General features: G+C 39.0%; 1 protein-coding gene across 8 annotated transcripts in view; it reads right to left on the reverse strand.

The window, feature by feature from the left end:
• Positions 1-15,834, reverse strand: part of RGS7 (regulator of G protein signaling 7) — a 249,872-nt gene that overhangs the window by 39,418 nt on the left and 194,620 nt on the right. For 3 of the 8 annotated variants that reach the window (XM_059468133.1, XM_059468131.1, XM_059468132.1), the window contains exons 15-18: positions 10,406-10,592; positions 7,570-7,659; positions 6,256-6,309; positions 5,369-5,449 (exon numbers count right to left, since the gene is read on the reverse strand). In XM_059468133.1, the coding sequence (XP_059324116.1) occupies positions 5,375-5,449; positions 6,256-6,309; positions 7,570-7,659; positions 10,406-10,592 (406 nt within the window). In that variant the 3' untranslated portion in view covers positions 5,369-5,374. Of the gene's footprint in view, positions 1-5,368; positions 5,450-6,255; positions 6,310-6,369; positions 7,660-10,405; positions 10,593-15,834 lie in introns of those variants that run through there. The other 5 variants (XM_059468138.1, XM_059468137.1, XM_059468135.1 and 2 more) reach the window with 3 other exon arrangements.

The raw sequence follows: 15,834 nt of genomic DNA on the forward strand, positions 1-15,834 counted from the left end.
GCTATGCAACCTCAACTGTTCCTTCTTCATGTTTCTTTATTGCCAGTGCAGGTGCCACTCCCCAGGACCTGTAGTGGTAGCAGTAGAAAAGAGAACTCCACGCATCTGATGGGGAAGGAGAGATGGAGTCCCACTGTGAGCAAAATGAGATGTGGGGCGAGAAGCTGCCCTCCTTGGTCTCAGCGTTCCCCATCTGCTCACGTGTGAAACACCTGCAGCACACTCCCAGCTCAGCCACATCAGCAGGGAAAGCTTCCAAGTGACATTGCAGGGCACTGCACACAGAGCTGGGGGGTAAACAGCTCCTGACAGGAGCACATCTGAGTGACATGGGAGAAGAAGCAGTGAATCCCTTTCCATGGGGAGGCAGCCCTTGCTCTACCAGGACAAGAGAATCGCTTCAGCACTGCTCTGGCGTTCAGAATTCCGCTTCAGCTTCCACAGCAGCACAGGATGCTGCTGTCAGCCATCTGTGCAGGTGTATTTCTCTTTCAGATGAGAGGAAGGGGACAAGGCTAAAATTTACTGAATTTGGGGAACAAGTAGTCAGCACAGCTGCAGTCTAAGTGATTACATGTGCAGGGAAATCCTTCTGCCTCTGGCTGAGATTTTCAGCCCTTTGTTCCTTTCTCATTAGGCCCAAACTGTTTCCTGCAATGATCTGAAGCAGGAGGCAGTGGCTGAACAACTGCTTTCCTGTTTTGGCTCACTCCAAATCCAGTGACATCCATTTCTTTCTCCTTTTGCACTTTGCATTTACTGATGAGCTGCTCTCATTTGTGATTGACCTAAAACCTCTTGCCAGATGGGGTAGTTTGAATTTGAATAACCATCTGAAATGTAGGAACTGATGCACAAGAGAAATATTTTTTTAGTATATTTGTTCTGGTCCTGACTCCTCAGGTTTTCATACCTCTCTGCAGTTCTCATTCCTGCAAATAGCCTAAGAATCAGGTAAATTTTGTCAGCTGGAAAATGGCAGACACTGGCCCAGTACCTGAGCAGTCTGTGTTGCCTCCTCACTTGGATGACCCTGGTTGTGTAAGTATTACTCCTAAGATCCTCTCTTCCAGCACAGAGCACAGCAGCTGAGCTCCAGTCACTGCAGAACAGCACAAGGAAGCCATTCCTCACTGGCATGTGCTTTAAAATTCTCCTCTGTGGGCACAGCTCTTAAAAAAAAACTCCTTAAACTAGGGGTCTTTACAAATTAGTAGGCCAAAATAAAAATTTCAATTATTTATTTGTTCTTTTTGTTCAAACATGAATAAGACATCTCTTCCTGAAATGGAGAAGGCCTTCATTTCTACAATTAATTGTTATTTTCATTCTTGTTTTGTATTTGTCAAATAAGTAGCTTTGTGATTTATATTTCTTCTGACTGTTTTTTTTGTTTAATTTTTGGGAATAACCTGTAAGTAAATTCAAAATGAGATTCCAGAGCTGAAACTGCATGGAGTTTCTTTGATAATGATATACTTGAGAAAAATCTAGCCTTTGGCAGGGTTTCAGGACTAGATGGACTTTTGGTCTGGCACAGTAGGGTATACAAGTTTTACCTATTCATATAGTAAAATTTCATGATTAACAGATGAAATTATTTATGTGCTTTGTTCCTCTATAAAAGGCATAGGTTTTAACCTGAAAAGAGATTACACTTTTTAAACATCTAGAAAGTCTATGACCCACTGATAAGAACTGAGGAAGCTACTTTTATGAGTTTTAATTTCCATCTCTAGGCAGTAATTCACAATGTCATGTTAAGCGACATTGGATCGAAACTCAGTGAAAATGTGCTGTGTTCAATGGCCTTTGCATTTCAAATGTCATGCATGAAATGGTCTATTGTTACTGCTTTGGAGGGGGAAAAAATCAAAGGACTCTGGTCAGCAAGTTCTTCCAGGTAAGTGGGAGAAGACAGCTGGAAAGGATACAGGTAACATAAGATATAATAATTTCAAACTCAGAATTGTTAAATGGGGTTCTGTTTATGATGTTATGAGTGGAGATAAATATAGTTTGTTAGCTTACTATTAATATATGAAGAACTGAACTTGGTCTGTTTTGTACTGGCTGTATTTCCCCAAGACCTCACAAACATACAAGCACCTCTTTTTGTGTGTTCTGTGTAACTGTGACAGACGAAATGCTAACACTGATGGTGGTGCCTGGAGTCATGGCACCAAGGCATGAGGATGGAGTGGCTCCCCCACAGCTCTAAGGAGGGAGGCTACCCCTTCTTGCCTCACTAACTTAGTCCCTGGTGGGACAATAAAATTTACATGGAGTGGAAATTAAATTACTCATCCCTCTGTAAAGCAGGTCCCTTTGTCTTGAGGGTTCCAGACCAGCAATCACAGCTAAGAACCAGGCTGGGGCTCTAGTCCTGCTCAGTCTGCCACTGTCATAAGTCCTGCATGTACATGAGAAATTACAGACAAAATTGTCCCTTAAAGAACTTCTTTGCCCCCATCAACATTACCAGCGTACATTCACCTACTTCTCTCCCCTGTAATTTAGATATTAGCACTTGAGGTAAATTTGCTGAGCTTTTTAATTTTTCATTTTTAATTTTTTCATAGCTTTTTTCCCCATGTGAATTCTTCAAAAGAATTTGAGCCTTTAAATGTCACAGAAACTGCTGGTTTCAGTCTGTGTACTGCTTTAGCAATGAGATCCTCCTGCTCCATCACTTAGATCTTTAATTTCCCCAGTCCCTTGGGGAGCTGCAGGTGACTGGACTTTTATCAGTCTCAAAGAGAAAGCTGAGGGGCTGAGCCAGGCAGGGGGGAGCCCAGAGCAGTGTCAGTGCTCTCTGTGCCTCTGACTCAAAGCTGTGACACACTTGGCTGCCCGTGTCACTCCACTTATCTGATGGCTTCATCCCAGCAGTGCTGCAGGGTCTGTGCTCTGTATTGTCACACAGCACCCAGGAGTGTAAGTGAGGCAGACCAAGGATAGCTGGAGTTACTACTCAGATACTAACTATAAAATGTTCAGTAATGAATATTACATGTAGCAAATGCCAGCTTGCTATTACTTGTGTATATTTTTGAGAATGCAGACCTGTTTCTAAGGCTAACCATATTTTCTGCCACAGACTGCTGAAGGCATTAGCAATTTTGCAATATAAAATCTACAGAGCATCTAATTAGTCAGTTTTTAAACTGAGCATTTAGACCTTTCATGAACTGCATCAGCTTACTGAAAATTTTCTGGAAAGAAAACCTTTAAATGTCAAAGAAATGCAGAGCTGAGCCTAGTGTATAGCTCCACTTCTATTCTTTCTCTATCAGACTAAAATAATGACTCATTATAATAGGTTATTTCTATGTAATTCATGAAATAGTATGGAGTAATTGCCCTCTACAAAGTTTCTAAAATTTCTAGTTTAACAAATGCTTTCTGTGGCAAGTGTAACCCAATTTAGTTTAACATTGATCAGGAGCCTCCTAGAGTCAACAAATCAGATAATGAATTACAAGTCCATCTGTTCAGACTGAGTCCCTAGACACAGCCAAGGTTACTGCATTTTTATTAAACACTTCAAATGGAAGAAACCGAGGTCCAATTTAGTTTAATACAAATATATTGATATAATATAAATATATTTGATATAACTGAGGGAAAAAATCCAGTGAAAATTAGTCTAAATATTGCAAACCATCAGAGAAGAGAAACTGTAATTTTCATCTCAATAAAGCAGAGATGATAGCTTTATCCAGGTTGCAGAAGACCCTTTTCACACCTATCTTCTGTACTAATCAGTAGAACAGATCTATTCCACAGTCCCTCATTTCACAGTTGATCAAGTTAATCGGTAAAGTGTGGAATATTCTGAGAAATGTTTCCCTCATCCCTGCTGTTTGGAACCACTGTACCAAGATAGATAATTACATATTATGAACTCATCACAACCAAGAACAAGAGTGGAAGAACAAGGATGTCTGGTGGAAAGGGGTCCCGAGGAAGTGGTTGACATGAATTCAGTCATCTTGGAAAAAAGGTTTGCGTTTGAGCATCCTGATGCTCTGGGTTAATTTGCAAGGCTGAGAGCTGTCAGTCTAATAGAGATTATAGATCTAGCAGAGACATGTTTTTCTTTCATACCTCACCCGACTTGACAGACTCCACCCAGGTTAACAGGCAGTAGTTGGAAAAAAAGCAATACCACAGATTTTATTTCAGAGTTTGCTCTGTGAAAAAGAAAAAAAAAAAAATCCCCCTCTTCTACCAAACTAATGTCCAGAAATCCTCTTTTCCATTTCTAGTTCACAGGTGGTTTATTGGGCCTGCCTTGCATCTCTGGCATGCTGCTATTCTGGTACTTCTGCCCTGAGATTAGCAGGATGAAAATTGGGCATGGCTGCAGGGCACAATGCTCCCATGTTTGGGGAACTGCTGGTTTATCTGTAAGGCTGCTCTGGGAGGGATTTCAGCATCTCCCAGTCTTGTCCTTTCATTTTCCCTTTCTGCACTGTATTCCCGACCCCTCTACCTGCAGCTTGCTGTTTCTCCCCTCATGGCCACCTGTTTGCACAGTGTTTACCACAGCCAATTCCTGACCCCCGGGCTGCTCAAAAAGCCATGAATAAATGTAGCATTGCAGCTTGCCAGGTGCTGTGACTGGGAAAAAGTCTGGCTTGCAGACATCCGTATGTGTTCCCCACTCTATGAACTCTCTTTTACAGACTTTTTATTAATATGGAACTTCCTACCGAATTGTAATGGAGTTACCATGTATAGTTCTATCATGTACAATGTTGTTTTATAGATCCAACCTGTTTAGACAACACACAAATCACACTGCAACATGCTATGGCAACACCACCATGCAAAACATAGGGGTTTTTGTTTCAAACATTGGGATAGTTTCCTTTGTAGCTGTTTAGTTACTTTTAGTGTCCTTTACTGACTTTGTCCCATTGAATCCAAATTTCTTCCTGATTACAGTGGATTCAAAGTATATTACAGGAAGCCTTTACCTATAAGAAAGTAGTTAAAGAATTACTGTTTTGTTTTTAAAAGTGAGATATTCCCACAGCCTCACAAAACTTTCACTGCATTTTTTTTCTCTTTTTGATTACTGGAAAGTATATATGTATTTTTTAAATACTTGAGGCAATACTCTTGAGCCTCATTACAGGGGAGACAGTTTCTGACAACTGCTTCTCCTTCCCTAGAAACTGAAAAAACAAAAACCATGATCTTTGCTGAAAGCTCTCATTTTGTTCATTTCAACACACAGCTCCACTAACCAGGTCACAGAAAAAGCCACTGACACGCACACACACACACAGAGCAGCGTCACCTGCACAATTCAACAGACAATGCAGACAAACTCGAGTATAATCCAAGATCTTTCTACCTCTTTTCATAACAGGTTAGTGCTCGTTCTCAGTGTTGGTGTACAGTTTTTATGGCATGGAAAAATAGGGATGTTTCTGCCCTACAAAAATAAATGCGTTGAATTCTTTAGTTGGAACTTTCACAATGTAAAAGGAAAAAAAAATCCCAAAGAAACTGGATAAGTAAAAAGAATCCCAAGTATCATTAAATCAGTGGATCTTCTGGCAGGTGGCAAAAGAATGCCCAGACAAAATCTACCAGCCTTCATTTTTTTGCCTTTGATAAATAGCTTTTGAAAGTTATACATTGAAAAGAAAAAAAATCAGTTCTTTTAGTCCATTATGAAAATGAATCCAAATAAAACCCTTGCACATAAACAGCATGAATTCTTTGGTCCTGTAGAAGCTGTTAGACATTAAGGAAGATGGGAAAATTATTATTGTTTTTTTTCCCTGTGCCCAACTGAAAAAACAGGGACCAAGTCTTTTTTAGTAAAATAAAAAGAAGACAGGATGGAAATCCAATGTATTCAACTGTTTTAGACTTAGCATTTTAGAAGGCACCAGGAAAAGAAACAACATCAAGCATGTTTTCACAGATTCTTTACTAAAATTATAGTGGGGGGGGAAAGTGACTAGTTTCATGCTTCCTAATGCAAAAAGCATGGCTCCCAAAGGTCCATTCCTCCATGTGTGACTATTGAGATCAGTGGGAAAGGGACTAGGGAGGAGGGGTTGTAATGAAAGCACATTATAAAGCTGTCATTCCCAGGAAAATTCACAAGCTGTGATGAATACACTTTTAACCACCAAGTTAGAAAAGCAAAAGGGAAAGTAGGGATCAGTGAGGGGAAGGGAAGAAGGATGTCCCATCAGGCTTACTAGTCTTCCGAGGCAACAAACTTACCACATTGCGTGTGAATTTCTCAAAAGATGTTCGACGATCCAGAGTGTTTTCCAACTTAAATTTGAGATAAATAAAACAAAAGAAACAAAAAGAAAAAGGAAGGGGAAAAGAAAAGCAAGAACAATGGAGTAGAAAAGGAGGTTTGATGCAACAATGGACTGCAAAACAAAGTTTGTATAAATCAGGAAGCAAACACAGGTGTGAGGCTGTAATGGGACTTGGCAAAACAGGGGATGGGCAAAACAGATACAGTACTAGACAAAAGTAATTTTTCATGGGGATCAAACTGGTTTGAATTTAAAGAAAAACTGAAAGTAAAAAGAAATAATGAAGTGCACATCTTGTGTTAATGAACTGACATTCACAAACTTAAGGACTTCACACGGACAGTTGAAGCTTTCTGGTATTTTCAACATTTCTCTCTATATTGGATCTTCAGAAATCAACGTTCGAACAAAAAACAAAATCACACAGTACTTTCATATAATTTTAGGTTGTCATTATTAACAACAGAATGCTAGTGTTAATAACTACCTTGTTCCAGTAACAATCGGGGCCCCGATTTTGCCAGGCACAGGGCCACCAGCTGATTCTAGGAGATCACTGTTTAGAGCCCGCTAATAGAATTATTTATCATCATGGAAAGCTCCATTGTACAAGCTGCTCCACATACTCTGGGCTGTGGCTATTCAGAACCCATTCCATAACTGGACTTTTCTAAGAAAATATTACATACCAAGACATGAACCTCTGTTTGCCAAAGTGTGACATGATCAGTCTTTCAAGTCAGATTTCTAGCCTACTCAAAACTATTCATGTAGTAATAGGGACAGAAACAAAATTGGGAAGCCCCTATATTTATAGTTGAAGTTAGAAGTTATTAATATGAATAAGATTGTTTCTAAACACATTCTGTAGCTTTCATAGGTGGAATAAAGAGAACAACAATTATTACATAAGCAAACTTGCAAACATGAAAGACTATTCTTCTGGGATTTTATTTTATTTTTTTTAATGTATTTTTAAAGCACTTTGCAATTTAAGGTGCTTCATAACAGAGAAAACAGTACAATATGGGATGTAAAAATAAAAATAAGTTTTGCTAGATTAACTTATTGAAACATGCCCGCATGCAGGATATATACACATATATGTATATTGAACTCCTGTGTGTATGTGACCCTCCAAAAACGCCAAGCTGGTCACCTACCAGATATCCAGTTGCACTGGCACAGGGGAGAGAAGACTGAGTATTGTTGCAAACATAACCACTGCTTTGCACAGTGGCAAGACAAAGGCAAGATGGACCAATACCTTTTTCTTGGCCTGTAGCAGCTCCTGGTAGGCACTGGATCGTATAAAACGAGGATAAGAATCACTTTTCATCAGTTTGTAAATGTGCTCCTGAAAAGGAAAGGAGGAGCTGTTACTGCCACAGAAGAGGACACATGTAAAATGGGAGGCAGCCACATGTTTTGGCCGTGGAATTCACCCCAGGTAGCACTACTAATGAATAGGAAGTATTACAGGATAGCAGGTCTCAGCTCTGAAGCGAAGGCTGAATTGCTTTCTATTCTTAAAGCTGAAATCCCACCCATTTCTTATATATAATTACACAACACACCTTCCTTTAATTTACAGACCAAATTTTCCAGTACAAATTTATTTTCTGAGAACTGGTAACTGAGACCTAGCTTCAGGTCCAACTTCAAACCTCCCTTAAAATAACTTAGTTTAGCTAAGTGATGAAATTAAGAGCTCTGGGTCCCTCCTCATCAGATTTTCTGAATTAGTTTCTGGAGATATTCATGTGATTTCAGAGTCTAAGAAGAGGTTTTCAATTCAGCATCACAATTAATGCTTAGGTTACTGAGGATTTCCACTGGCTACTCTTGACAAAATCCTTTGACAGGTGTTTAGTCTGCTCTCCAGTTAACAATATAAAAAAGGAAAATACATATGTAATTTGGAAAACAGTTTCAGGCTACTCTAATTTTCAAGACATTACTTCTTCAGAGGCATGTGAATATTTGGAAACCTTTGTTCAGAAAATAAATGACAAGAGCAGCTTTAAAAAACTTAATTTTGGAATGTTCTAATTTCTGAAAAAGATGAAAACCAAAAAATCTGTGATGTAGAACACTTGATAATTCTAGTTCTAATTACATGCTAGAGAAAAGATTTGTAGAAAAAGCAGCCAGAACAGAAAATACTCTCAAAAATATTTTTTTTTTAAACCCTGAATCATTAGCTATTCTATCATTACCTATTTTCATGGACTTTTTGTTTTATTCAGATTCTATTTTTTACTGTAGGAAACTTGTAGCACAGCAATTGGGAAACAGCAAACAAACTGGAAAGAAAATACTGTTTCTCAGCTTGGTAGTGCATAAAATTAGTAAACACAAAAAAAGCCGAAACAAACAAAAAAGCCCCAAACAAAACTCCCCACCTTGTCTGAAAATTAAGGCAAGGTAAAATTAGAACTGATGTTTAATTTTTGCTGTATTAGAAACCATAGAAGTTATTCTAAATGTCTTTGTATTTCTTACAGTAAGCAGAGAAATTCTGATGTATATTCAAAACTTAGATTGCTTTATTTGGGGAAGGTTTTTTTTCACTCAGTGTCTGTGAAAGCAGACAATGCAGTCAACAGAGCGCAGAAATTGGTGACGAGCATTAAAATTTAATTTCTGTACAAGAAATATGCCTGTAAAAGCAAGAATAAATTGGGCTGTATCGGTATTGTTAATGTACAAGTTAGCCAGGGACGCATTAATGCACATATTTAGAACAAATGGGCTATTTTTACTTATGTGTCCCATTTTACCTATGTATCTACATTTGACATGGAGTTTCATCTTTCTATGTTTCCAGTCCAGAAATGCTTTTAACACATTTTTAACCACAATTAAATGACACACTAACTGCCAGAATGGCACACCAGCAGTCTCCTTCCCAGCTGGCAGGCCAAAAAAAGCCTGTTGCAGAGGCAGAGCCCTAGCCCTGGCAAAACCCTCCACCTCAGGTGGGACACTTTAAAGTTCCTAAAGTTTCAAGTAAGAACACAGCAGGTGCAGCCTGTCCCTTTTCCACAGAAATTGAGGCCTCCAGGTTTAAGGTTTTGTGCTGAACTGGATGAAGCAGAGGTCCTCTCCAGGTGACAAAGTCCTGCTTGCATAAACACTGAATATTCCATTCTTTCATAAATGAAGGACAAAATTACAAGAAAGGAGATCTGGCAATAAAAGGGTATTGAAATTTTACACTTATTACAAAAAAAAGGATACTGGCAAGGAATTTAAATGTCAATTACTCACTCAACTGCAAAGACACATTTTTTAAAAACCTTTAATTTTGCTCTATTTTTTACTTTTGCCATTTATGTATTTGCATTCTTAAATCTCCAGGGGTGAGCAGACGCAAGTAAAAATTGTATGTGTGGTTTAATGCAGAGTACTTCAAAACAGTGGCTATGACATAGGGTCTACTGAAAATTTTATTTTTTCTTCATAGGTTGCTGTTCGCATAATGGAAAATTGAAAAGGAGGTAAAATTATTCTCCTTCATATTTACAGCAGAGGCATTCTCCCAAAAAGCCTCAATTCAATTCCCTTTTCTCCTTCATGGGCCCTGTAGCAGCATCTCCTGACTCCCAAGATGACGACCTAATAATCAAACTGCAGGAAATTCTGCAGGGATATGATCTCAATCTCTCCTTTTGACACCATTTCACTTTGCATTAATAATTAAATTTTCATCACTGGGCTGCTGATGAAAATGGGGGATGATACCAGTTCTGGTACTTTTACTGTGAATCCATTTATTTTCTATTGCTTTTCTCAGAAGTCTTCAGAGATTAAATATTAAGTTATAAGTCACAGGAAGTGTTGCATGTAATACAGAAGTACTTCATATTTTCTTCACTACATGATTTCCTCCATTCAAGGTCCACTTGAAACCTCAGTATCAAGCACAGGAATTTCATGAAGAACTTCATATGCTTCATGAAAGAAAGAATGTTACACATTTGCATTGCCACAATGGCATTTTAGGAAACAGGGTGCTATCATTTAATTCCCAAATACATCTCATTTCTGCATAGCCAATATTCCATTTCAGATGTCCATAAACACAATTGCAAACTGACCTGAGCGTCTTCAAATGTGTATCTCCCAGGTTCCTTCACATTCTGAGTGGTTTTGTCATAGCTTTTTGAATCTAGGTTGATGGCGCTGGGTGCACCTGGAGCAAGGAATTCTTGCCAGATTTCTTGGACGCGAGCAGGAACTTCACGGATTGCCCTCTTCTTCAGGTCTTCTACTGCTAACCAGAACCTATGGCACAACACAGCACCTTGACTTCCAGCTCAGGATAACCACTAATGAAGTGCCCACATTCTTGCTTGCTCTTAAAAAAGAAATTAAGTAGCTGAAGTTTTCATCTGGACATGCTAAAATAAGAAAAAGCTGAGTGATTTTATGTTGGGATCAGCATCCTGGTGTACTGTCTCAAGGCAATCAATCCACCCAGGGAAGCAATTTTTAGAAGGCTCTTCATGGGATAGATAAGAAATCCTTCATTACTTATGTATGGGTAACGTGCTTGCAGGAAGATTCCAGATTTAGCTAGAATTAAACTGACACTTCATTTTGGCTGGACCACAAGGGCTTATATTACTTATAACTAACTGCTTTTTGACATTCTTTCAAAAACTAATCATTTATATTCTTGCTATCTACATGAATCTCTGAGTCTTATTAAATCCTAAACCATGTAACTAATTTTGTTACTCAGAAATCATACACAATTGAAAAAGCATTTCTTTTGTTAATTATAATTCAATTTCTCTTTTCAGCATTCCATTTACATGCATATTTTTGTTAAAAATGCTGAATGGAATTGCACATTCTCTCCTCTGCTGCTGAGCAAACCAACATTGGGCAGCCATATCTAGTGCAGCCAGTTCACTGTATCCTCATTCAGTCTGGAACAAGACCACTGAAAAGGTCCTGAGCACTTTATGATCATAGCTAAGTAGCTGCAAGCTTTATTTCATTATTTCTTCTGTTGGTGTTCTGACTCTCTCATGGCACAAAATAATCGTAAATTAATTCAGGATTCCATTCTTAGACATGATTCAGACCACTTAGTTCTCCTCCAAATCCAAGAAGCTCAACTAAAGTTTGACTTTGGTAAACATGCAATATATACCGTTGCAACTTTTCATTATTGTTCTGACACAGCTGATCCTATGAAACAGAGAAGCTGAGCTTTGAAGTGATTTAACTTTGAAATCAGCTGGATTTTCCAAGGCTCACAAATAAATTGGGTACACCTTGTGGTTTGCATCCTGCTTACACTGTGAGATCAACTTAAATTGTCTTAGCTGAGTTCAACAAGGATGGGATAAGAGAGAACAGTGAAACTGTACTCAGACCCCCAAGAAAGCAAAATAACATCCCCCTCAATCCAAAATCTAATTTAATTATTGCAAAAGGCTTAAGAGAGGATAGTAAAGCATAGCAAACCTATAGTACTATAAGATATCCTTCACTTCCTCTCAGGAAGAAATTATTCCTTCATAGTTCTGTATTGAAATTTCTTTGTAGCAAAGATGGAAGAGGCCTGTGTTCATTTTCCACAAGCCAGCATGGTTAGTTTCATGCTACCAAGAAGACTATTTTAGGTATTTCTACAACCTTCAATTTCAATTGTACATAAGCACGATTTTTCCATCTAGGATTCTCCAAGAGACAGAGAAGCAATATTGTCCCAGTTTTGCAAATATATTAATAATGTACAGTGGTTTCTCCAAGGTCACAAAGGGGACCTGTGCCAATAGAACTCCAGTTTCAAAACTTCTGGGTAGCATCTCTTTTATTAATGAACTACAGTGTGAATTGAACATAATTCTGCACAGAGCCTGGGGATGTATCCTGAGAATCTGATGGCAATGCAGGAATGCCTGATAACTCAAGTTTAAAAACTGCAAAGCTCACAAACTCTAATTCAGTTCACTCTCTCAAATACGGGCAACCTACTTTGGTTTCCTTAAGCTGCTTTAGATATTTGCATTTAAAAGCACATATCCTGCAGTGCTAACCCCTTCAAGTGCATCTTCTGGGATTGACTGATTGCTCATGTGTCTCCAAGTCAGGTAAGGAACACAAAAATGAAAGGGAAGGATGCTCTTTGTAAAAACACATTTTCTGTCTCCCTGCAGACATCCTGCAAATCTAGCTCAGAGATGTCACTCCCTTTTTTGTTCCATTGTATCACTGCCAATAACTCTGGAAGTCACTGCAAACATGCCTTAGGATGCTATTTGCTTTTGCAAGTAAACTATTTTCATATAGTCGGTTATACTCAATTCTAGGAAAATAGATGGGAGATAAATTTCAATAAATTTAACTTCTATGCTTGCAGCATAGAATAGGGAGGTTGTATAGACCAATTCCTGCATGCTGAACACCAGTTCTTTGATAGATTAATTTAATTTTACCCTTCTAACAATAGCATTCAAAGACTCAACTAAAAATGTGAAACTCTAAATATAGAAACCTCTCCAAAAGTGGGAAGAAATATGATTTCTGTGTTATGTCTAGGGTGCTTATTTCTCAGCCAACACACATTTTAAGATTTTAATCTACTTATCTTTTAAAAAAAGATGCCTGCCCTCCTCCCACAGGGAGTTGAATTCAAATATTCAAAGTTAAGAAATGACAAAAATAAGGCTGCTCCCTCTTGCATTTTCAAAAATAACTTTTTTCAAATATCCCATGGCAACCAACAGCACAGATTAAGTTGAAATAGAGTCACAAGACATCAGCACAGGGCCTCAAATCAAAAGAGCTCCCTGTACCATTTTACAGCTCTCTGCCTCATGAGCTGTGACCAGAGCAAGGGAAGACTCCTATGGCAAAAAGCACACAGTCTGCAACATTAACTGTGTGCAAGGGCAGGTGAGGGGAGAAGGGGAATTGCATTTTTTGGGCAATGATATACACAGACTGTGTAAGGAACTAGAACTCAGTCTGGCTGCCCTGGGTTGAAATTGCATTTCCTGTTGGTGGAGGTTTGCTTGTGCCATGGAGACCCTTTCTAGCAGATGTTCAGCACTGTTTGAACAGAGACCCGAGTAGCTGAGTGTGAACCTCCCTGCTGTCCTCTACCCCAGCATCTGGGCTGCCACCTGCTGGGTCACACAGCAGAGAGAGGGCGCATAGTGCACAGTGGCAGCACATCCAGCCACATGGGCTGCTAAAACACGTGTTGCAAGGTATCTGGGGATTATGTCCTCCAGCTGGACTGCTTTCAAAGCCACAGCGGCCTCATGGATAAATAGCACAGCTGCAACACATCTTCTGTTCCATTAACTGACCTAAAGGCAGGTGCAGCCAGATTCCAGACCAAGTTAATCAGTTAAATTTAGCCCACAGGAACAATGAATGAGAGAAAGGTTGCAGTGGTTCTCTCTGAAACACATGAGGTATAGTCAGTGTGGAAATACTGGAGTGGGAATTATGTAAACTTTGCACTCAGTGCATGTGACAAAACAATTAAGAGGCTAGACCTTTCAGCATTTTCAGAAAAAGCGAACAAAAACCTAAACAAATGAATAAAATCACATAATATTTTTGCAGGGCCAGGAAACACTGCTCTCTGATTTCTAGAGTCCACCCTCTTACCCACTACAACTTCAAGTTTCAAGGCATAGTAGAACTGAAGGATTTCAAGAATATGACCGAGAAACTCATTAAATCCTGCAACTAGTTCTTTCTCATCTACTCTGCAGAAATGGCAACATTGCTGGCACTTGGCATTTAAGCTTGAGTCTGAATGAGGAATAACTCACAGGCAATTTCAGCTTTGAGGATTAAATTTCAGTCAGGTTATTAGCACCCACAACAGGGCCTCATAATCACCACTGTAAAGGATAAACACCTCATAAAATGTCAGCTTGCAGGGAGATGGTTAGACAAAAATTATTGAAGGAAGACATCCAAATCTATCAAATTTCTCAGTCTCTCTCTTATTTTTTCTGGATAACAAGAGTGCAAAGTCCCTTTTCCCCTACTGGTCACATATTACAGACCTAAGAAATGAGCATCAAGGAAGGGGCAAGGGATCCAGTGGCTTTTCCTTCTGTGTATCATGGAATCTAACCTGTCACCACTCTCCCTTCACTAACTTAAGAGGTTTTTCACTCTTTGAAGTGCTTTGGAGATCACACTCACTGCACAAGGATTTGGACAGGCTTTCAGGTTGGCAGGTCTGAAATTATTTAATCTTTACAGGTTGCAATTCCTACAGAATAACCACTTGGGAGCAAACCTGTAGTCAGCATACAAATATTAATTTTCCAAATAATTCTGCTACTCTACAGACAAAGGGAGGACAAGAAGAGGAATACAATTTCCTATAGAAAGTAAAGACATTAGGTCTCCAGGTACCATGATTCAGTAACTTTGATTTCATAAACTCACTCTCTTTGAAAAGTACTTTTTTTAACACTTGGAAAACCTTGTGACTAAGCTCAGTAGTACTGGATCATGCTCAGACTTTAGTCTTGTGAATTATAAACAATGGTCACCATTTTTGTAATAGGCATTGGGAATTTCATAAATCTATTATCCAAATCATATGTTACTTTAGCTATTTGTTTTGTGTATTGAGCAGCACACAAAGCAATTCTTCCAAAAAATGTGCATGGTAACAAGAGATCACAAGTCATACCCTGCATCAGGTGAGTGCAGAATCCAACCTGCAAACTGCAGTCACACTGTAATGAAGTTACTGCACTGACAGAACTGTTTATGCAGTTTTATTCCTTTGCTATTCCTTTTCAACACTACTCCAGAGAGTGAAATACTATTAAGCCCCATTTACAGGCAAAGAAAAAAGAACAGAGATACAAAGTAAGAAGGGGAAACTTGGTTATTTTCCTGATCACTGCACAATTCTTAGTATGAAATCTCAGCTCAAGGTCCTTCATCCTTGCTGTGTTCTTTAAGACAGGATCTGTGTCCCAAGGCAGGGATACGGAGCCTTTAGGACATGATCAGTATCCCAAGGCAGGGATACAGAGCCTTTAGGACAGGATCTGTGTCCCAAGGCAGGGATAGAGATACAGACCCTTTAGGACAGGATCTCTATCTGCCAAGAATGATATTCTCAGACACCTTAGGCAATCTCAGTCAAAGTTAATGTAACAGTAACACTGGGACTTCTTGCTATGTAATATCATTACACTTGAATAGAAATGGTGTATCTGGTAGACATCATTTCATGGTTTTGGTATTTGTTTCACAAAATGAGGTATAAGACACGTAATCACCTAATGCTGGAGCTCCTGCCATGGTTGCAGTCCCTGCTGTATCCTGTGTACTCAGCTTGAAAGCAGAGTCCCAGCTGCCTATCCAACTATAGGCTTGGAAATGCTGTAAATTTTATCATTATTAGATCTGTAAAAGTACAAGAACCAGCAACTGATTTGAGTTGAATTTGTTGCAGTGGGAATTTGTGGGTGGACATAATTATTTCTCTTAAGGTGGCTGTCAAAATAATAATTAAAAA

This window comes from Ammospiza nelsoni, chromosome 3 (genome assembly GCF_027579445.1).
Source record: "Ammospiza nelsoni isolate bAmmNel1 chromosome 3, bAmmNel1.pri, whole genome shotgun sequence".
Classification (NCBI taxonomy): Eukaryota; Metazoa; Chordata; class Aves; order Passeriformes; family Passerellidae; genus Ammospiza; species Ammospiza nelsoni.